At 32.3% G+C, this 23,097-nt stretch overlaps 1 protein-coding gene across 3 annotated transcripts in view; it reads right to left on the minus strand.

The window, feature by feature from the left end:
- Strn (striatin) overlaps positions 1-23,097 on the minus strand; it is a 124,222-nt gene that overhangs the window by 23,795 nt on the left and 77,330 nt on the right. For 2 of the 3 annotated variants that reach the window (XM_046441636.2, XM_046441638.2), the window contains exons 5-12: positions 22,193-22,360; positions 19,482-19,617; positions 15,869-16,004; positions 11,529-11,639; positions 9,179-9,265; positions 8,571-8,714; positions 5,505-5,641; positions 1,487-1,662 (exon numbers count right to left, since the gene is read on the minus strand). In XM_046441636.2, the coding sequence (XP_046297592.1) occupies positions 1,487-1,662; positions 5,505-5,641; positions 8,571-8,714; positions 9,179-9,265; positions 11,529-11,639; positions 15,869-16,004; positions 19,482-19,617; positions 22,193-22,360 (1,095 nt within the window). The remainder of the gene's footprint in view (positions 1-1,486; positions 1,663-5,504; positions 5,642-8,570; positions 8,715-9,178; positions 9,266-11,528; positions 11,640-15,868; positions 16,005-19,481; positions 19,618-22,192; positions 22,361-23,097) is intronic. The other variant, XM_046441637.2, reaches the window with a different exon arrangement.

Below are 23,097 nucleotides of genomic sequence, written 5' to 3' on the forward strand. Positions count from 1 at the left end.
AAATAAGCAATTTTAGTCTTTCGGTGCTTCAGAATCCTTTATATTTAAAATAAGAGAAAAATGGGGGTAGCACCACACTCAAGGATTCTACAAGTTTAAAATAGTCAAGGACTACAACCATGTATAACAGGATTTCAACAAATGATACTTTTAATTTCCTTGTAATTCCGTGAAGGTCTATCCTTGATACCACAGAAATGTCCAAGTCATCAGTTTGCTCATTACTAAGGTACTAAGGATATCACTATGGGTTACACTACACTACCTAACAGGCCAACTGGACTTAAATTCAAGTATTTACCATTTTCTACATTATTTTATAGTACTTTATATAAGCATATATTCACTGTCTTCAAATCATTTCCAAGTTTTAAGTTCAAAAGCAAATGTGTCACTGCTACTTTCATGTGATGTTACTAGGTTATTATCAGCAAGTAACTTGTTTCAATATATTTCTAAATTTCAGTAAAGAATATATAATGAAACATTCACATCTCTTGCTCAATGATTGTTCTAGAACTAAAACTAACACACTGTGACCAAATAACTAAAAAGGCAAGAGGCACAATGTATAAACAGGAAAATAACTAATCCATAAGAAGTTGCATTTGGTTATACCAAGATCGGGCTGACCTATCTGTTACAGACTGATAAATCAAGTGTTTTATCTACCCTATGTATGATTCTCAGCATGATTGCCAATGATCTCCTTTAAACTGGGCAATAGATTTCCTCTCTCATTAATAAAATTTGTATAGCCTCCTTCATTTGATGCTCATTTGCACTTTTAAAAGTGCCCGACACAGCAGAAGGGCCCTTGTTGGCACAAGCTAGCTCGGTACCATGTGATCCAAGGGAGAAAAGAACTCCAATAAGCACTACACCAAAGTGGAATTAAGGCTAGCTTGGGACTTGATAAAAAAAAGTTTATGCTAAATCATGTCTGTTGACACTTAAGAACCAAAGGGTCAATGTAAACACTAGCTGCTAAGTAAAGGCAACAGTGTCTTTCAGTTAGACATATTGGTTGGTATGGAAAATACTTAAAGACTCAAGACTAAAAAATAAGACCAAAGAGAGGTGCCCTACCCCATTAGCCTTTCCTCTCCTCCAACCCATTAAGTCCAAACTTAGTAAACAATGGAGCAGGGTGGAGGTTTCATCATTTTAAACATATCTACCTATACCTGCTTACCAAAACAGTAGAAATTTTCAGTAGAGACATGGGACTTCCCAATTATGACAACCACTACAAAAGGGCTATTATCAGCATTTATAAACTCTGGGGAAACCATAGATGATAAATTTTTTCTTAAACATCAGTTTTCCAACCTAACATGAGATTTATAAAAGGGCAATTATGTGTTGAGGTAAAGAAAACTAGAAGAGATATTTGGGAAACTTAATAGCAAATAATTTAAAAATATTTTCCTGCTAAAAAATGTAACCAAAACATAAAAATAAAGTTAAAGTAGAATATTCTTACTTTTTGGCTGGGGCTGTTTTCTGCAAATTCCACATTTTCAATGTGTGATCCTCTGATGCTGTTATCAAAACAGGTTCAATGGGGTGGAAAGCAAGCGCTCGAATGCCATCAAAATGACTTCTTAATGTAAATTTAGGATTCCAAGTCTTCCTCAGTGCATCTTTATTGTTTGCTATCTATTAAAGAAAGAAAACAAAGACACCTATAGAGTTAGTTAGGGAGGGGGAAAAAAACACTACCTTTAACATTAACTCTTACTGATTTGTTATTAACCATCACAATATGTAACTTTCAAAAAAAACCATAATTTTTAAATGTAAATAACCAAACCAATAGGCGAAATTAACAACATATAAACAATGGATTGCTTTGAAGAAACATGAAACTTGAAATAAAAAAGTTAATTTCATATGAAAATGGATCAAATAATAATGCAAAACAGATCTATACAAATGCTATTGTTCAGATCCTGAATGTCCCGCAAAAGCCTGTAAGTTGAAAGCTTGATGGGCAATTTGTGGCACTATTGGGAGGCAGTGGCACCTTTAGGAAATGGGGCCTAGTGGGAGGAAATTAGGTTATTAGGAGTTTTGCCTTGAAGAAGATATTGGGACCCTGGCTCCTCTTTATTTTCTTTTTACTTCCTCATTGTCAAGAGTTCCCCTCAGGGCTGGAATTATGTCTCAGCTGTAGAGAGCTCGCCTTGCAAGTGCAAGGCCCTGCATTCGATCCTCAGCACCACATAAAAATAAATAATATAAAGGTATTGTGTCCAACTACAACTAAAAAATAAATATTAAAAAAAAGAGTTTCCATCATTATATACTGCCTTACAAGGGGCCCAAAAGCAACCCACCAACTAACCATGGACAGAAACATCTGAAATCACAAGCCAAAATAAACTTTCCTTTCTTATAAGTGGTAATCTCAGGCATTTTGTCACAATGACAGAAAGCTTACTAACACAACTAGGATGATTCTAAAACCAAGTCACTTAAACTAAATTATAATATAAAAAATAAAATTTATGGTAATAGTTGAAAAACTAAGTTATCTATAAACCTGTTAACATTAGAGAGAAGACTAACAAGTTTCACTAGATGCTGGATAGACTCTTTTTGGGGTTAGCAGAGAGGGAACGTAAGTGAGGTTCTACTTCTAGCCATGATGAATTAGGTAATATGGACTATCCCTGTACTAAGGACAAGTAGAAAAGCTGAACTAAATATTAAACAAACAAAAATGAATAACCAACAAAAATGTGAAGAAAAACCCAGCTGTCACGGCGCAAGGGATGAAGGTAGGGGGTTAGTAAGTGAACACAGGACAAGGCCTAAGGAGGTTAGCTCAGTCTGGGGTTATTTTTCCCCAGAAATGTTTACTGATTCCAAAAGGGATGGCTGAGAGACTAAATAGTGCTTCTGATGGGCTCATACTGGCATAGGGATAGGAACTGGTGTCTAGAACCTGTCAAGAGGGGAAACTTCATGAATCACTTTGTTTTTGGTTATGATTTCAAAGGGCTGCATTCTAGAAATAAAGGTGAACAGAAGAAGCTAAGCCCTTGCAGAGACCATACATCGGTTTTCAAACATAAAAAGTAGAGTGGGGCATGGTGGCACATGCCTATAATCCCAGAGGCTCAGGAAGCTGAGGCAGGTGGATCACAAATTCAAATCCAGCCTCAGCAAAAGCAAGGTGAGACCCTGTCTCTAAATAAATACAAAAGAGGGCTAAGGATGTGGTTCAATGGTTGAGTGCCCCTGAGTTCAATCCCTGGAACTCCTACTTCCCCAAAAATTGAACATGTGATTCCAAGTGTCTAATAGCTATAGACATCTGAAAAAAGCAAATTAAAATATATTTATGGAGAAAGACATAATCTTAGGTCTGAAGTTATCTCTATAGTAAAATTTTCAAATGTAGTTATTTGGACATAAAAATAACCATGTACATGAGATAAGGCATATTAAAAAAGTGAAGAAACAACACATAATAGTAATAGAACTATAGTCTCCAACTTTAAAATAGTCATGCTTACTATGTTCAAGATAAAGAAATTTGAAAAAAATTTGCAAATTAATAATAAATTATTGGAGAAATAAAATCTGTAAAACCTCAATAGGTAGGCTTAATTACAGATAAAACATTATTTAATATTTAATATTTAAGAAGAAATGGCTGAGAAATTTACAAAATTAATGACAACACACCAAGCCATGAAGATCTAAGAACCTCAGAAATTTAAATAAGAAGAAAACTAAACCTTGCCTAACAACAGACATGAATGAAATCAGTCAAAGAAATCAGGCTACCATTAAATGATAAATAACAGAAATGATACAGTTGACTTTAGTAAGAAAAAATAAAAATAAAAAGACAATAAAATAATGTTTAAAGTTAAGGAAAAAAACAATAACAACTTCTGCCAACCAGAATTCAATATGAGATAACAGTTAACCCACTCAGGCTAACCAAAGAAATTTAAGAAAAACCAGAAACTAAAAGAATTATATACCCTCATTAAATAGAAGTATTAAAAGTGTTCTTAGGGTGATCCCAGATGGGCAGTGAGACATGCAAGAAATGAAAAAAAAGCAAAATGTAAAATAGATAATCCTAACTGAATATAAAGTATAAAAAACAATGATACCTTATAGAAGATATACATTTAGAAATACATAACAAGAATGATGATAAATAGTGAGGGAGTTAAATAGAGTTAAAGTATTCTAAGGATTTCCTTATTAAAATTTTATTTGTGATTTTATGGTAATCTCTAAAGAAACTATTGAAAGAAAAGCAAAAGCTTGTGTAAACTCTAAATAACAGAGGGTCAGAGGCTTGCAATAATAAAAACATAATCCCTAAGTAGGCAAAATAGAAAGAGAAAACAGAACAGGTGGTAGACAGTAGATTTAAAACCAAATATATCAATTAATTACTTTAAAAAGAAATGGACTGAATGCTCTAATGAAAAGAAAAAGGCTGTCGTGAAAAAAGTAAAAATCAACTAAATGGTGTTTAAAAAAGATAAATGTAAAACATAATATAAAAACACTGGAAACAGAAAACTTTTTTAAAAAAAATTGTATCACATGCGGAGAGGAATGGAAGAAACCTGTTTAGGTTACTGTACTAGTTCTGGGTAAGGAACAAAAAATAGACATGAATGGGAGGTGAAAAGAAATATATAGACTTCAGCTGTGTTTGGAGGTAGAACCCAAAAGACTTACTAATGGAATTAATAAAGAGAGTTCGAGGTTTTGATTTGTAGGAAGAGAAGTGTGTGGTAAGGATTGCTTCTTTATCACCCTGTGGTTTACTTGAGGATCCATTCTACATACCCAGTATTGGCCACAGGGGTCACACTATCTTCTCCAGCAGAGAGAATAAGCTCTCAGTGAAAAGATTTTAATGAAATGGTTAAGACAGTTTATAAATACTTTACCTGTGAAACAAGCAATAATTCTTCTGATAAATTTACTGTGGTGAATGAATATAAATGCATTTATAAAACAACATTTGGAATTAAGTAAATGCATGCACAAACATACAAGGGTTTCAGGTTTGGTTCAAATCTCTGACAGTCAGTCTTCACATCTGGAAGTACACATCACTGACTACCAATAATTAAAATCATATTTCAACAGAATACTGGTTGATGTATTTAAGAAACAAGGCAAATGTTGTTTTAGGTTGGCATATTTCAACTAACCCCTGTTATCCTTCAACTTTTACAAAATAAAACCCAAACCTGTGCAACTCTTTCTCTAACCAAAACCAATATGCAAATCAACTGATTTATGGATTTAGGTAAAGTGTATAATTTTAATCTCTAGATTATTTGGAAAAATACTGGCTTAATTTTATATTTATCTTTTTTCGAAGTTTGCATTTAAAATTGAACCAAGTCTATACTTGTGAAGAAATTTTACAACTGACATTTTTTTCCCCTATAAAATTAAATTTCTATTTTCTAAAACTGAGTAAAAACATCAAAAATAAAACTACTTACATCATAAGCAAGTGAATCTGCTTCATTGGCCACTGTAAGGCCAGCTAATTCTCCAAGTCCTAGTTCACTTTCAAGGGCTTCATCTGCTCCCATGATGAATGACTTCCCAGAAGAAGGAGGAAATGTCAGTGCTTCCACTGAAGTGAGAAGAAAAAGAAACACTAAAAACCTCTATTCTTTCCTTTTCACTATATAGAATAATACTACGATGGAAGGAAAGTAAGTTTCTCCATTCAGTATTTCATGCTAATGTCTCAAATAATTTCTATCAATTACTAAACATATAATAACAATTGGTTCTGAACACTGCTGGTCTCATTAAAAAAAACCTGATATAACCTAGAAGACTACAGATGTTTTCAAGTAAAAATGATTAAAATTGTAAAATGTGCCTATTTGAGGCAAAATTAGTATGTTGGATTACAAGTCAGGATCACTTCTGGGAGGCGGAAAAGGGCTGTGATTAGAAGGGATACAAGCAAGGCATGGATGGCTTGGTAATGTTGTACTTGACCTTGGGGATGGTAGCATGGGTGGGTGATAATTCTGACTTTGTGGTAATTCACTAAGTTATATATACCCTATTATTTAGCACTTTTCTGTGGGTATATTTTATTTCATTTAAATTTTCATTTCAAAGAAATTTTTTAAAGTTCATTTGAACACTTTCACTGCTGCCAACTGTGCTTCAAGATGCAGATTAACTTTGTAATAAACTTGAAAATATTTCCTTTATAACTCTGGGCATAGCAATCCAATTCTTTCAATAACCATAATAGAAGAACCAGTTTTATAAAATGCCAAATTAAAATAGATTTTTATTTGGTCAATAATAAAATGTCACTTCGTAAAGAAAAATTATTCTGACAAACTGCCAGAGATAGTCTTTGAATAGTTTCCTAGAGATGGTTCCTTTACTGATGACAAACATTTACGAGTTAATTAGATGAATTTAGTAGTTCAGTTCAAACTATTTGCTAAAGAGTTAAATTAACTTTTTCTTAAAACAAACAAGTCCGTTTTATTAACTAGTATATGTAGAAAAATATATTTACAAGATGTTTTTCATTATATTCAGTCATATCTAATAATATTTGTTAAATAAAATTGTGTTTTTAAAGCAGTCACAGATATTCTACATAAAATTCTTGTCAGAACAAAAAAAAAAGATGTTATCAAGCCAATATACAATATAGCGGCAATAATAAAAATTGGATTTTACCTGAAATATCATACATCACTGAGGGATCCAAACAACTCTAACACAGAGTGGAGACTGTTTAAGTGAGAATAGTAGTTTACATGCCAAAAATTCAAAAAAATGACTCATATGAGACTATGAGGCTGTCTCCAACCAAGTTTTTGTTTTGTTTTCATCTCTAATCTTTCCAGATAACTTTGTTCAGATGAAATAAAACAACTCCAAAAAATTTCTAAGATTCCTGGGATTGACCATACACATTGTGTGAGCTAATTTTAACTAATGCTCTCAATTTAGTTAAGTAAAACCTGAACAAGGCAACATTGATTTCCTCACATACCAGTAGCCAGACACTGGACCTATGGACTGAAGACACAGCAATATGGCATAACTGTTATTTGATTATTCTCTATGGCCTCAGAACTTGAAGGACTACAGGCCACAATTCTTTCTTTTTTTAAATATGTATGTGTGTGTGTGTGTGTGTATATATATATGTATATATATATATTTATATATATATATAAATATTGTGTGTATATTTATATGTATATACACACATACATATAAATATTTTAGTAGGGGATTGACCTTTTAAAAAAATTATTTATTTATGTGCAGTGCTGAAAATCAAACCCAGTACCTCACACATGCTAGGCAAGCGCTCTATTACTGAACTACAACCCCAGCCCCTATTAATTACTTACTTTAAAAAGAAATCTGTGGCCCCTATAGGCCACAAACATTACTAATTAGATTTTATAAAATTATTTAACATGCCTCTTAAACATGACACTAGCCTCATGACTAAAGCTAGATGCAGTGGTGCATGCCTGCAATCCCAGTGAGTCAGGAAGCTAAGGCAAGAAGATCACAAGTTCAAAAACAGCTTCAGCAATTCAGGGAGGCCCTAAGTAACTTAGTGAGACTCTTGTTTCAAAATTAAAAAAATCTAAAATAAAAAAGGGGACATAGCTCATGGTAAAGCACCCCTACGTTCAATTTCCAGTACTGTCAAATAGATAGATAAAAAGTAAAAAATCATAGTGTATACAAAGACTACAGAAGCTTCTTCTGAAAGTGGATGGGAGGCCAAGAAGCATCAGTCATAAGCAATTGAACACACATCTCTTTTGTGTGTGTGTGTGTGTGCTGGAGATTAAACCCAGGGCCTGTACATGATTGGCAAGTGCTTTACCACTCAGCTATGTCCCCAGACCTCAAAGAACTATATTTATATACCCCAGGATTATACTGTAAAATAAAAATGGAAACAATCTAAATATTCAAAAGGAAATGGCTTCATCTCATCTAAAATATAATATAGAGTATTATAGTTTGAAATTATTTGTATTTTTATGTTAAGTATAAAACAAACTAGAATTATTCTATATAATAACTATATAAAAAGTGAACCAGGACTGAAAGAGAACAAGGAAACATGAAAAGAGAAATATGAAAAGAGAAAATGTGACAAGGCTTTCAGGTGACTTTTTGTCCTTTTTGTTTATCATTATACTCAATAAAATATTTATGAGTCTCAAAGTAAACATTCACTACCTATTTTTTTGACTCCATTTTCTCAGTGTTGGAATGGTATATAAAGGGCCTTTCTTACGTGTCTGTGAAGCTGGAGGATATTCTAAACCAGAATTTAGGGTGGGTTTTTAAATTATGCACTCTTTCCTAAACTCCAAAGATAGAAGTTAAAATCAACATCCCTTGAATGTAAGAAAGCTTGTATTTGGTGAACATTATATAGATCAAAAAGTAAAGTTCCAAGATAGGACAATCTTTTATAATGACTAAATTTAGAGATATATGTCCAAGTGCTTTCTTTGCTCCAGAGTGTCTCAAGTACTTGCCTTCATCTGCCCTATTAATTTCGTGCTCAGGAAGCCTGGAGCTGCTAGGTCTGGAAGGTGAACCCACAGATGGCTGCAATGAAGGAAGTTCATCAACATCTCTCAAATTAGCAAGCATATCTTGTAGTTTTGACCTATTGGGCCCTAGCCAAAAAAAAAGGGTAGGGACACAAAAAAGAGGGAACAGAATTATCGAACTGCCATCAAAATGGTACCACAAAACTTATTTCACATCTGCCAACATTTACCTTTAGAAACATCTTCATAGATTAATAAGAAGCAATTATTTTCAAAGTTTTCATTTTATCCTAAAAGTTTGTCTTGAAAAACAATTATATTTAACATATATTTTATAAATTAAACTAACAAATATTATTTCCATAAAAAAAAAGAATGCTTATGTCCTATGTAGACATTAAAACTCACAGTACTCTATACTTGAACCATTTAACAGTGCTCTAAATGAAGACAGATTCCAAAGACTGTGAGCCTACTATGTACCCAATTAAACAATAAAACCCCTGTGTATAAATTAAGGTGCATTCACTGCCTTGCATCCTGAAGCTATGACACCCAAGGTGAAGTCTCATTCCCTGCAGATTACTTACCTGAGCTTTGATTCTTCCTTCTCCCACATCCCTGTTTTGACTGTTTTATATAGGATAGAGGCTGAAACAGATCTTCGGTAGTTTTTCCTGTTATAAGTTTAATTAAGAATGGGAAAATCTTACCCATAGTCTGTTATGGTTTTCCCCTATACCAGCAAAGAATACAACTATTTCTAAGAAATTTTAACTAATACCTAGAAATATATTTCAAGACAGTAGGTCTGAAGTACACAATTTGACTGGAAATATTTCCACTAGACTAATTAAAAGGACTCAGATTTTTTCCAGTGGGTAATGTTTCAATTAAAAATATTTATAGAAGTTTATAAATTAGTGTTACATATACCAATTCAAAGCTTTGCTTCAATTCTTTTTCTAATCATAAATCTTCAGTTTGTTACCACATTGCTATTTTATCAAGACAACATGAACTAAAAATGAAAAATAGAAACTGCCAATGAAAGACATTAAAATTTCTCCCCAGAGTCATTTTTCTTCATTATACAAAAAAAAAAAAAATGCTATATTCCTGAATATGGATCATTATCCCAAAATGAAGAAATCCAATTGCTTCTGTTAGTCGGAATACTGTTCCAGTCAAATGATGCACTTTTATATTTCACGTGCTCAATTCTGACTAGAGTGACACCTTGATATTGTAAAAAGAACTAAATAATCAATGTAAGAATAGATGAATTCTATTTAAATTCTGTCTACCTTTCCAATCTGAAGATCTTTATGGATATTCATTTTTATAGTATAAAAACCTAAGAAAATATATCAATATACAGTATAGACATTTTCCTCAAAATTTCAGTTTGCCTGGTTTGGCCATGGCTTCAAAAAGGAATGTAAAATTATGTCTCATTATGTTTGTTAATTTTTTATCAGTATATTTGAATAAAGGGCACAGAATGTTCTTATGTTTTATATTAATATCATTCTGATTTTATCTATGTTACATAACATTAAATTATATCATCTCTCATTATAAAATTGTTGAGACTATGCTAATATCAATAGTGGACACTAACCTTTTTAAAAATTAAGCTGAACAATGGTAAATTCAAAGATCCTTTAAAATAAAGACTTAAATGTTTTTAAGTAACTACTAGGTTGTAAAAGGATATCTTAATAGGGATGACTGGTCTTTGATAAGCTTTAACATCAGTAAAAAGTGGGGGAGGACATCCCTCTAGTCCTTTGCAATTTATAAAAATATATTACTCATTAAGTTTAAATTTCAACCTCTATTTACACTACTTTCATATCTCAAAGGATGAAATTCCCATTCCGACAGAAGAGAGATCCATGATCATATTGTCAATGAGGGTAGTAGCACAAGGAAGTTTTTAGTCTTGCCCTCCTAAAAACATAATTCAGATTGTTTTTAGGGATGTTTTGAAAGTTTTGGTATTTCCATTTTCATACTTAACTAGCTCTATTTCTAACTTTTCATTTGCATAGCAAGTTATATGATTCACAGGGCTAGAAATTTCATTTTGGCTTGTTTTTGATGTGGCACAGAATTTATTGAAAAGAAAAAAAAGGCAATTGGTAATATTGCTATAAATTAAATTGGCCCAAACTTTTTAATTAGAAAACAAATACTTTTTAAAGTTGTGTATTTGACTCTGTGCCCTGTATAGCATATTTTGGTGAGAGTAAATGAACTGTGTTGTGAACACAAAGAATATTCAGGGGTAGAAATTAATTTCTTTTTGTTCCTAAGATCTAAAATTATAAGCAGTAATTACAGTGGTTTGCCAGTGAGGTATACTAGATGAGATTTATAAATTGCCACTGGAAATAAACATCATTACAATGAAGCATACATACTTTTTTTTCTGGTACTGGGGATTGAACTCAGGAGCACTTGGCCACTGAACCACATCCCCAGCCCTATTTTGGATTCTATTCAGAGACAGGGTCTCACTGAGTTGCTTTGCTTAGTGCCTCGCTTTTGCTGAAACTGGCTTTGAACTCGCAATCCTCCTGCTTCAGCCTCCCGAGCTGCTGGGATTATAGGTGTGTGCCACCACAACTGGCTAAGCATACATACTTTTAAAAATCAATTTATCATCGTGTTTGAATACATAGCCCAACACTCTCACGATGCTCTAAATTTGTTATTGGGATATACTGTGATTCCATGATCATGATTTTAAGTTCATAATCAAATAGCTAACAATTTAATTTCAACCCCTGAGAGCAGGTGAAAAGGAAAGAAGTAAGGAGCAAAAAAGAAAAAGAGTAAGTAGTTTTAGGAAAACATTGGAGGAAAAAAAAAACTTGGGAGATGTAAAAGAGGCAAGATTTATTATTTATAAATACAATGTTTTCCACTTACTCTTCACCCCCTTTTTCCCCTTTCTCTCCTTTTTGTATTGTTCCTTGAGTTTGGTAATTACTCCCTGGTCCACATTCCAGGCTTCGGGCATGAGACACTGGTCCTCCTTTTCTAGAGGAAAACAAATGAAACAGCCTTTTTCAATAAAATATTGAACACTGTAAATCAATATGTCTGAAAGACACAACGATTTTCTTCATAGCATCACTAGCTAAAATAAAGTCATTATTTATTCATCAGATATTTAAGTTGCACAAAATACAGTAGCTAAGAAATAACAATCAAATCGATTTCCTAATTAACAAACTTCCCTTGAAAGAGACATCAAGAACCTCTCATTTTTCATTCCATTTTCTAAATGCCATTAGGAATGACTGGAAAAAAAAAACAACCACTTAATATTTACTTATGTGAGAAGAGACAATTACTGAGATTGTACAAAATAGTATTCAATGATCGTTTCCCTTTAAGAGTTTTATACTTTTGGCATGTGTTCATCAACAAATGATGATTTTTATTTTATTGGCCTTATAAGTAGATTTTTATAAAACTTATTAAGTAGCCTTCATTCAAAATGCAAAATAATTTAAATGACATGATTATTTATAAATTCCAAAAACAGGAAACTCAGAACTTCTGGTAAATAAAAAAATTAATCATTATTTCAGGAGAAGACTATTTAAAGAGTAAATATGTTACTGGTCATGGTGGTGCATGCCTGTAACCCTAGCAGCTGAGAAGGCTGAGGCAAGAGGATTGCAATTTCAAAGCCAGCCTTAGCAAAAGTGAGGCACTTAGCAACTCAGTGAGACCCTGTTTCTAAATAAAATACAAAATATGATTGGGGATGTGGCTCAGTGGTCAAGTGCCCCTGAGTTCAATCTCTGGTACCAAAAAAAAAAAAAGAGTAAATATTTATATACTTATACTTACCATGTAAAACAATTTGTGTGTTATATAATACTATTGGAAATGTTAGCATAGAACTCTAATTTGAATCCATGACACATATAACCAACTGTTCACTCTACTTGTCAACTGGGAAATCGAACAGACATCTCAAACTAAATGGGCAAAACCAAACTCCCAATCTCCTCTACTCAACCAATCTGTTCTATCCACAGGCTCTCTATTTCATCTGATAGCAATTTCATACTTGTATTTGTTCAGATCAAAACCCTTTCCTCCCTCTTCATATCAAATATTTCACTTTCTCTACATTCAAAACATAAGCAGAATCTGATTTCTCAACACATCTACAACTTCTCTGGCCACTCTGATCTCTTGCTAGAATTACTGCAAAAATTATTACCCTTCACCACATAAGACAATTATCAACAGTTTTCTGGATAGTCTATCTGAAGCATAATAAAGCTTTAAAAGTCAGATTATGTCACCCTTCTACTCATATCCTTCTCATAGCAGCATTTGACATAATCCTATATAAAATGGTCATTTATTACTACAATCCCTCTGCTTCAGACACTCTGGCTCCCTTGAATTCCTTAAGCATGACAGGTATGTTGCTATCTTATGGCACTTACTCTCTACTTTCTTCTCCCTCAGATGCCACTTGGCCAAATCCCTCATCACAATTTTAAGTCTTTTGCTCAAAAGGCTTACCATAGCTACCCTATTTTAAACTGTAAGTTGCTCTTACCATCCCATCCAATCCCAATTCTTCCTATATCCCTGACCTTGTTCTACTTTTTCTATTTTCCATAGCATTTATCACCCTCTGACATTCAATATCATTTGTTATGTTTATTGCTTACTGCCTAGATCCTTTTACTAAGCTGCGAGCACCATGGGGGTTAAGAATCTTCTAGAAAACCTGGTACATAGACAGCATTTGTTCAATATTTGTTGAATGAATTTTGAAATTATTTGAAATGAATCAGAATAAATAGAAATCTATTTTTAACAACTTTCAATCTAGTCTAGAAAACTGTTTTTTGGACCTTTGAATATAACACTATTAACAACAATTTTACATCAACATTTCTAAATATGTAACTATAATCTAAAAACAGAAGGAATAAACTTTATTTTTCAAGAAAAACCTAACAATTAAAATTTTTACTTTCTCTAATCTGGCAGTAATAATAAATTTAACTGCATGGGTTTTGAATTCTGGAAGGTCTTTAGTCTATTAAAGCAAAAATTTAGCACTATCATAACCTTCATAGACTCATTACAACAGCACTAGAAGATCATGGAAGATGTTAGTATAATTTATCTATTTACTTGCCAGAAACTAATCAGATTCTTAACCTAAGTACAACTCTTTTTTAAGGGGGTGGAGTAGAAGAGAGGATGGCGTGAGCACTTAAAATGGTTTAAATGTCCACTCAACTAGACAAGATTTACAGTATAGTTCTGTTAGTTTGTTCAAAGTTCAGTACTTTGAATTAAATTATAAAATTCTTTTTTAGTGTGTGTGTTGGGGGGTATTTACTGGGGATTGAACCCAGCAGCGCTTTATCACTGAGCCACATCCCCAGCCCTTTTTATTTTTTATTTAGAGACAAAGTCTTGCTGAGTTGCTAAGGGCCTCAATAAATTATTGAGACTGGTCTTGAACTTCTGATCTTTCTACCTCAGCCTCCTGAGTTGCTGGGATTACAGGCACGAAGCGCCACTGAATATGGCTAAATTAAAAAAATTCTTAAAATGCACAGGGCCAAACTACTATAAAAGAAACCTCCAGTGAACTGAGAGCTTTCATTTGCTCACTGAAAATTCCAATCAAAGTAAAATAATAGTAACTTGTTTAATTCCTCAATAGGAAAAATCACTTAAAAATTCAGCAAACACCTCTAACATTACAATGGTTTCTGAGAAGTAAGGAGAGTTAAAGGCTACCTTGAATGCTGAAGAAAAACACTCAGATAATATCTAACTCTTCCAGATCTTGCCCTATTGAGTTTATTAGCAATTTACAGAGAAAAAACATTCTTTTCTTTGAGATCACAAGGAATTTTCATTGCAGTGTTTCAGATGGAAAAATAGGTTTCAAAAATATTTTTTGTTTATTAAAAATGTTAGACAACCTTTTTCCCTGAACTTACCCAACTTGTTCACTCTACTTGTCCATTGGGAAATGGACAAGTCTTCTTATCAGTTCCTATATAAAGATGACACAAGTGTAAAGAAGGAAAATTCCAAACAAAATTTTTAACACAAGTTTAAAAAGGAAAAAATATTTTTTTCCATTTTGGCTTTAGAACATTTTTATGTTTCCTTTAGAAAAGCAATGTATTAAAAATTTGGGTTTATATTAATATTTTTAATGTTTATACCTAAAAATGTAACAAAAATTTTCATTTTAAGCAAAAATACTAAACAACATTTGAACATATGTAATATCTGTGTTCCAGTATTAAGATGTATATTCTAGTTCTTGAAGGTACATTGAAATCAGTATTTAAAGTAGCTGTTTGAATGGAAGTAAATGAAAAGTTCATAATGTGGTGTATATACATCTAAAAACATATAATCCTTCAAAACAATTTAATTACTTTAATTTTTATGGACAAAGTATTAACTTAAAGGGAAAAAAATATATTTCAAATAAGAAACCATTGGTTTGTCTTTTAAGAAAACTGAGTAAAGAAGTTTTTATAAAGATAAACTTAAATATTAAAATAATAGGCAACTTTATAGTCCCTCAATAAAGAAACACTTGTCCAAATATTAGACCTTCCCTCTTTTTCTTTCTTACATAGATATATATAAGGAATTAATCATTTTTGAAGATTTAATCATATCCTACCTTAATAAAAATTTACTTCCATACTACTACAATGACCTATGCTAAAGAAGTTTCCTCCAAATATTTGTTTTAACTCTTGTTAAGAGGTTTATTAAATTCATCTAGAGTAATTTGAGGGGAAAAAAAACACTATTCCTATACACACTGTCAAAATCTGACTTAGAATGAGAGACTACAATTTTCTACGTTCTACTTCTTTGTTGCACAAAAGATACTAGAAATGAGATCTTCAAAATCCTCTAGTTAAAAATTTCATGCTAAGTTTCCACAAAATGCAGATTTGTAGTTTCTACTGTCTAGGCAAAAAATAAATATTCTACATTTGAGTTCAAATTATTTTCATAGAGTATTGCTTATTCTAAAAGAAAAAAAAAAGATAAGGCAACTTGTTATACAACTTTCTTTAAACACACACTCCCTGAATAAATGGCAACAGTAGTTAAAAATCTCACTGGATGTTCAACATTTCAACATCATAGCTCTTCAAGATGTGGCCCTCATGGTAAAATATTAATTTCTTTTATTTACTTAAATCTCTGGTTGGAGGCAGTATGCTTCCCCTTACCCCAGTCTGTTCCATCGCCTGCACTTCTAGATTCACTGTCTCCTTCCTCTGATGAAACCAAGAAGTCAAACTGCTTCAGAGCTTCTTTTGTATCTCGGTCTTCACTGCTATCAGGCAATGCTTTTTTTCTAACAATCTAATGAAAAAACATGCTAAATTAAAATATGGATATATTTATGAATTTTTATATTTAATTTAAATAAAGGAGACAGTATCCTTTGGCCACTGAATAAGAAATGTTATTCAATTATTTTCTTCAGAAAGTATGTCTTTGTTGTATTAAACTGTACTACCTAACCCAGTGAAAAACACAGATATCATGTTTAAAGGTATACATCATGTATCTTAAAGCAATAATTTAAACTTTGTTCAATGGTATGACGGCTTGTTTTAAATAAACAGAAACCTACTGAAGTCACTGGCATATTAGACACACATTTAAATTGCAGATAGTTGGAAGGCTGAGGTAGGAGGATGACAAGTTTGAGGCCAGCCTCAGCAACTTAGCAAGACCCTTTCTCAAAACAAAAAATAGAACGGTCTGGGGATTTAGATCAGTGATAAAGTGCCCCTGGGTTCAGTACCAACAAAACAAAACTAAGATTCAACTGCAAATATGACAGGGGTTAGGTTTCACTTTTATATATTTAGAAGTATATATGGAATTACAAGTTCAGTTAGAGGGTTAAAACTTGAGACTAATGCATGCAGACATGATTTCTGAGACCAGCATGTCTATACTCTTCATGAATTATCTCCTTTTTGGTTACCTCAACCAACATGAGCCCTAAGAAATTAGGATAATGGGTCTGCAGCTTCTTTCCATAAAATATCACAATATCTCAATTTTCCAGACTTTAGCTTTCTTGTTTCATGCAAAACAGAAATAGCATGATCTAATCAAACTTCACCCCTGGAATCTTTTGAGTGGTATAAAATTGTAAAGTTTCAGTAGACAGATCAATAGGACAGCCTAGTGAGTCCAGAAATAGACCTTAAGAATTAGCAAACACACACCTGACTTGTATGGCCCTGTTCCCACTCTCATATGTGGAATCACTTATCAATCACAGCAATTTACAGCAGAGATGAGATACAGCCTCAGAAAGCCATCTTATAAAGTACTCCAGGAAGCCACTACCAAAAGAATAAAACTGACCTCACATATAAAAACAATCTGTCTTAACTGATCTGGTATATATAAAAACTGAACAGAAGAAATAAAGATTATTTAATGATGCTAGAATAATTGGCTGAACTATTTAAAATATTTCCTTAGTTGAATTTACTGAACTATTTTGATTAAAGAAATGACACATTTTAAAAACATTTTTTCTATTAACATTTTAATAGGATAATTTTTGGCCATTCTGTTTGTCTATATTACATACAATATATTTTCTAAGAACATGCTTATTCACTGTTACAAAGCTTGATTTTTAAAATGCTTGTCAAGTGAAACTTAGTGTAATATAATGTAAAAATTACCAAAACTGTTAAAATCAGTTATTTGAAAAAAAATTTTTTTCCTGAAATACTAAAAAACTTTTTTAGTCTAGTATTTCAAAGGGGATAAGTCTCTTTACATTAGATGTACCTTCATTGCTTGATTACAGAACTGTTATGATCTTTACCAACTGGAAGACAGAACATTTATGAATTTGATTACTTAAAAACAAAACAACAAAAAAACCCAGCTGGGCACAGTGGCGCACACCTGTGATTCCATCGGCTCAGAAGGCTGAGGCAAGAGGATCACAAGTTCAAAGCTAGCCTCAGTAATTTAGCTAGGCCCTAAGTAGCTTTTAGCAAGACCCTGTCTCAAAATAAAAAATAACAAGGGCTGGGGATGTGGCTCCGTAGTTACACATTTCTGGGTTCAATCCCTGGTATCAAAACAAACAAACAACATAAAACCCCCAAATGGTTAGGAATTAGGAAATTAAACAGGTTGTTTTTTAGAAATTTCTAGGCTGATAATTCAAAACAGTTTTAATAATTTGTTTATAGATTTTAAATATTTAAGTTGATATAATCACTAACAGCATCATAGTTATTTACCACTTAGCTATAAATAAGGTATTTTGATAGGAAACCAATATTTCAATGTAATTATCTCATAGGAATCATAAGAAGTTACATAACTTTCAGATGATCAGGGTAGAAAAAAATGTCACAGAAGCTTAGGCTTTTTTACTACAGTAAATTAAGACACAAGTTATTACTATTCATTTGGATAAGAAAATGTTTGAGTGACTATTCAAAGTTCCAATAATATCCATGGCAGGACTATATCAGTAGAGCACTCCTTCATAGTGGCCCAGGGAAACAATAATCTGGCAGTAATCCATCTGAGAGCACCTGATGGAGCTCAGGAAGCAGAGGGCATTAAAAAAAAAAAGTTACACTTTATAGTTAAAGCTATCATTTATATATAGTGTCTCCTTTGTTTCTCATTAAATCTTCTGGGTATTCATTATAGTTTTCATTTTTATAAACTATAAAAACTAAGCCTGAAACATTAAAAAGCATAATTAAGTGGCAGACCTGGGACTTAAACTCAAGCATTTTAACACTTAGCCTGATTCCTATTTCTTTACTTTCTCATTCTTATTTTAAATAAATGTGAAAGAGGAAATTTAAACATTTTTGTAAACAAAGTAAAACATGTCCTCATCTCCTTCTTAGAAATGAAGGAGGAGAAAGAAAAAGAAGGAGAAGTAGAGGAAAAAGTAATGGGGATAGTAGGAAAAGGTGAAGAGAGAGGAAAGGAGGAATGATAATGAGAGGGGGAAAACATGGAGATGGAAAGAGAAGTAAGAAATAGCAATTTAGAGACAACTTTTATTCCAGGAAATTGCTAGGAAAAAGTCAATCAACTAATAAAGACCTGAAAAAATTACAGAAATCCTTTGCCTATAGTTTTAGAAGTCTGTAGGCCTGACCTACCAAAGCAACTCACAAGAGAGACAAAAACTGCATCAGAGCTGATGTTAGGCACCATAATGGATTATATGCCAGTTCTATTGTTTTATAGCAGCCAATTACATTGTAATAAGATTGTAACACTAGACTGCTATAACACATTTATCATTTTATTTTTTTTAAATATTTTATTTTTTAGTTGTAGTTGGACACAATATCTTTATTTATTTATTTTTATGTGGTGCTGAGGATCGAATCCAGGACCTCACATGTGCTAGGCAGGTGCTCTACCACTGAGCCACAATCTCAGCCCATATCATTTTCATTATATTCATCAGCTCTATAAAATGTTGTTATATTCAATAAGTTAATAAAAATTCAAGTGAGGGTTTTTAAGGCAAAGCTATAATATTAAAAGCATTCTTGAATTTGAAATCTATACCAAACCTCTTTCCAATTTCTCACAAAAAAAAGTAAAGGGTTTATATTAAAGAGCATGATTTTTTTTTTTTTTGTGTGTGTGTGTGTGTGTGTGTGTGTGTGTGATGGTGCTGGGGATTGAACCCAGGGCTTTTTCTATGCTAGGCAAGCACTCTACCAACTGAGCTATATCCCTAACCCCACATGAATTATTTTTAAAGTAAACATAGTCCTTAAAATATATATTATCTGAGTTTATTTAACTCACTGTTGAAGTATCAATGACACTTTTCTCTCTTCCCTCAATATCATCATCTTCATCTTCATCACTGAAATCAGCAGCTGCACTTTCAAGGAATTTGAAATTATCCAGCACAGAAGCAGAATCTGTTAACTCAGATTTTCTGGTTTAAAACACAAATAATCATGCTCAGTTACTCTTTTTAACCTCAACATAAAATCAACTCATGATAAGTTTTACTAACTTATATTTATATTATATTATATTATGAGTCTCAAATGACATTGATTCTCATCTATTACAATTCTATGGATTTAGAAAGCAATATAAGAAGTGGCTATTCTTTTAAAAGTACTTTATAATCATAAACTTTTTTTTGTACCTGGGATCGAACCTAGGGGCACTTAACCATTGAGTCACGTTCACAGCCCTTTTTTAATTTTTTATTTGGAGACAGGATCTTACTAAGATGCTGAGACTGGCCTTGAACTTGTGATTCTCCTGTCTCAGCCTCCTGAGTCGCTGGTATTACAGTGCCAACACACCTGGCTCAATTATCTTAATGGCTAGGATTGTGCCTCACATGGTGGTACACAATTTTAATTCTAGCAATTCGGGAGGCTGAGAAAGAAAATCACAAGTTTGAGGCCAGTCTCAAGAAGGAAGGCCCTAAGCAACTTAGCAAGAACCTGTATCAAAATAAAAAGGACTGCAGACATAGATCAGTGTATAAGAGCACTCTAATACCAAATGAACAAAAAAAAAATTAGTGATAATCTACTAAAAAGAACTCCCTCTCAAGATTCAGATTACTTTGATCCTTATATCAACCTTAATGTATTTTTGAAAATATTTCTCTCATTATCTCTGCCTCCTTTTTATCCCTATGTATCTTTCTGCAACTCTTCAATTAACTTCTTACATGAGTTTTTATAACTAAGTAACTAATAAATATGTCATTTTTCTCTGATGCAATCTTTTGTTAAACAGCTAGCTAAGGAGGTAAAAAGAGCAAATGTACAAATAAAGTTATTGAAAACAATATACTAGTCAAATTGATATTATTGTAAGATTTGACTCTGCCAATGAATAAACCAAGAATCTTTTAGAAATGACTAAATTTTCAAATATAAGGCTTGAACATAGCTCCCTCAAAATAAATTTAGTTAACACTTTCCTAAGGGCCACAACAGAATGATTTCTCTCTAGTTCATCAGAAAATGTTTTAGATGAGAAGGCATTTTCGGGGGAAGGGGGGGATGGACTATAGTCACAACTATAGGCAAATTTTAAAAAATAGCTAAATCTTCAATTTCAAATCTGCTGAGAGCTATGATTTTGATTTTTTCCTCCTTTTCTCTTTGTCTACAGAAATCTGACAAATTCAGACTAACATCCTTTTCAGTTTAAAAGAGAGGTAAACACAAAATAGACAATGGAGTCATCTCTTCTAAAAGTCATTACTGAAGGTTTTGTAAAAGTATGCATTACCATCCCTAAAAATATTTATATTACCTAAGTTAACTTAATGACTTGGGTTAATGTAAAAGGTAAAAACAAAACCAGGAATGATACCTATATGATCTATATCTACAGGGAAAAAATATATACTTTCATTTGTAAATACAAGTTAATACATTCTTTTTTTAAACTTTATTTATTTATTTATTTATTTGTGGTGCTAAGGATTGAACCCAGGACCTTGCATGTGCGAGGCAAGCGCTCTACCACTGAGCAACAATCCCAGTCCCAATACATTCTTAATTATTAATGAACACTTTTAAGAAGGTTCCAAAGACTTTTTTAAATAAAATTCCTACCTTGTATCTTTACCTAATCTTATAATTTTAGTTTATATTCTAAATAACAGGAAATATGTTCTCATTAGAAAATTTATAGCATTCAATTAAAACCATTCTACTAGCCTAAATATGGGTTAAAATGTAATACCATCGTAATTAAGACTTTCAGAGAATCTTAGGCTTTTTATTCAACTAAGAATCATTGCAGGGGCTAGGGTTGTGGCTCAGCGGTACAGTGCTCCCCTAGCATGTGTGAAGCACTGGGTTTGAGCCTCAGCACAAAATAAAAATAAATAAGTAAAAAAAAAATAATAATAATAATAGTTTTTAAAAAAAGAAAAAATCATAGCAAATTTTTTTCCCAATAAAGAACGATTACTTTATTGAACTGTTAGTGTTCATTTAACTAGAATTATATACAACTGTATAATAATAATATGTTCAATAAGAAAAATATTTCAAATTATTAAATTTTTCAATCTAACAATATGTATATTTAAAGTAGATATTTTACATAAAAGAAAAGATGAGTTACAGAATTACTACATAAACAAAAGTGGTTAAAAAGGTTTCTTCTAAAGAATTGTGAGGTATTTTTATGATTTCTGGGTCACTTATAATGAAATTCCATTCTTATAGATTAGCACTGCATTTCAAATCAAAATATTTTATGAGGTTCTAATAGTAGTTGACTGAGCTTCAAGATATTAAAAAATCTTATATTAAATAAAATTTAAGCAAATAAAATACCCTAAATATGAAATTACATTCTTGAACTAAATAGTCTCAAATGCTAACTTCAACCCCTGTGTTGCCTTCTAACCAAATGAAACTTTAACTTATTTCCAAATCCCACCTAAAAGTAATATTTCAAAATCAAAAATATTAAATATGAACTAAGTTACAACTAAAATACTTTCCAGACAAAATACTTACCCAATCATTGCTGTTTCTTTAACTTCAGCCTCTGTGCCATTTATAACTGAATCCTGATTTTTGTCATCTTCCCTGTCAGTGATATCACTTGAAAAGCCCAGCAAAGCTCGTACTCGTTTAGATTTCACATCTAGAATAGTATCTGTGTAACCCACCTCCTGAAGATACCTGTGTGAAGAGGATCCTTACAATTCAGTCATATAGGAATCAGTATTCTAAAATTTAATGTGTAAATAAAAGCAATTCTTCTAATACACTGCCTACATAAGATCTAGGAGCACTATGCTAGTTAAGACTTGTCAATAATATTCCAGCTGCAGATGGAGCTGTCTCCTGCAGTACCAGCCTCTACAGTCACTGAGAAAAATCAACTATACAATACACCATTCATTACATTTATACTACGCAGAAACTGTTCCTCAATATTTCATAGCACATTCTTTCCACTGGATCAGAGCGAGTTCACTACCAAATTCTACCAAATTACTATTTTATAACAGTGATTGCAACGTTTTAATATTTCAAATGTAAATTGTCATGGATCAACTGTTTTTTTTAAAATATATTTTTAGTTGTAGATGGACACAATACTTCATTTAGTTTATTTAGTTTTATGTGGTGCTGGGGATCACACATACTAGGCAAGTGCTCTACCACTGTGCTACAACCTCAGCCCCAGATCAATTGTTTGAGATCTAGAGAGAATGTTTTCAGTACATATGGTTTCCTCCACATCATATAAGAATATAGTATTTTCCCAAAAGTCACTTCTGTAGAACAGAAAAATCTATGCTTAAGTAACTCAAAAATAAAAAATAAACCACAATTAAATTGTGGGATAGAGGGTATGTATGTGAATTCGTGCATGTTGCAGAAAGGCAGCAGCACAGAAAAAAAGAGCACAG

This window comes from Marmota monax, unplaced genomic scaffold (genome assembly GCF_021218885.2).
Source record: "Marmota monax isolate L192 unplaced genomic scaffold, Marmota_monax_Labrador192_F-V1.1 WCK01_AAM20220418_F8-fsc00010, whole genome shotgun sequence".
NCBI classification, from domain to species: Eukaryota; Metazoa; Chordata; class Mammalia; order Rodentia; family Sciuridae; genus Marmota; species Marmota monax.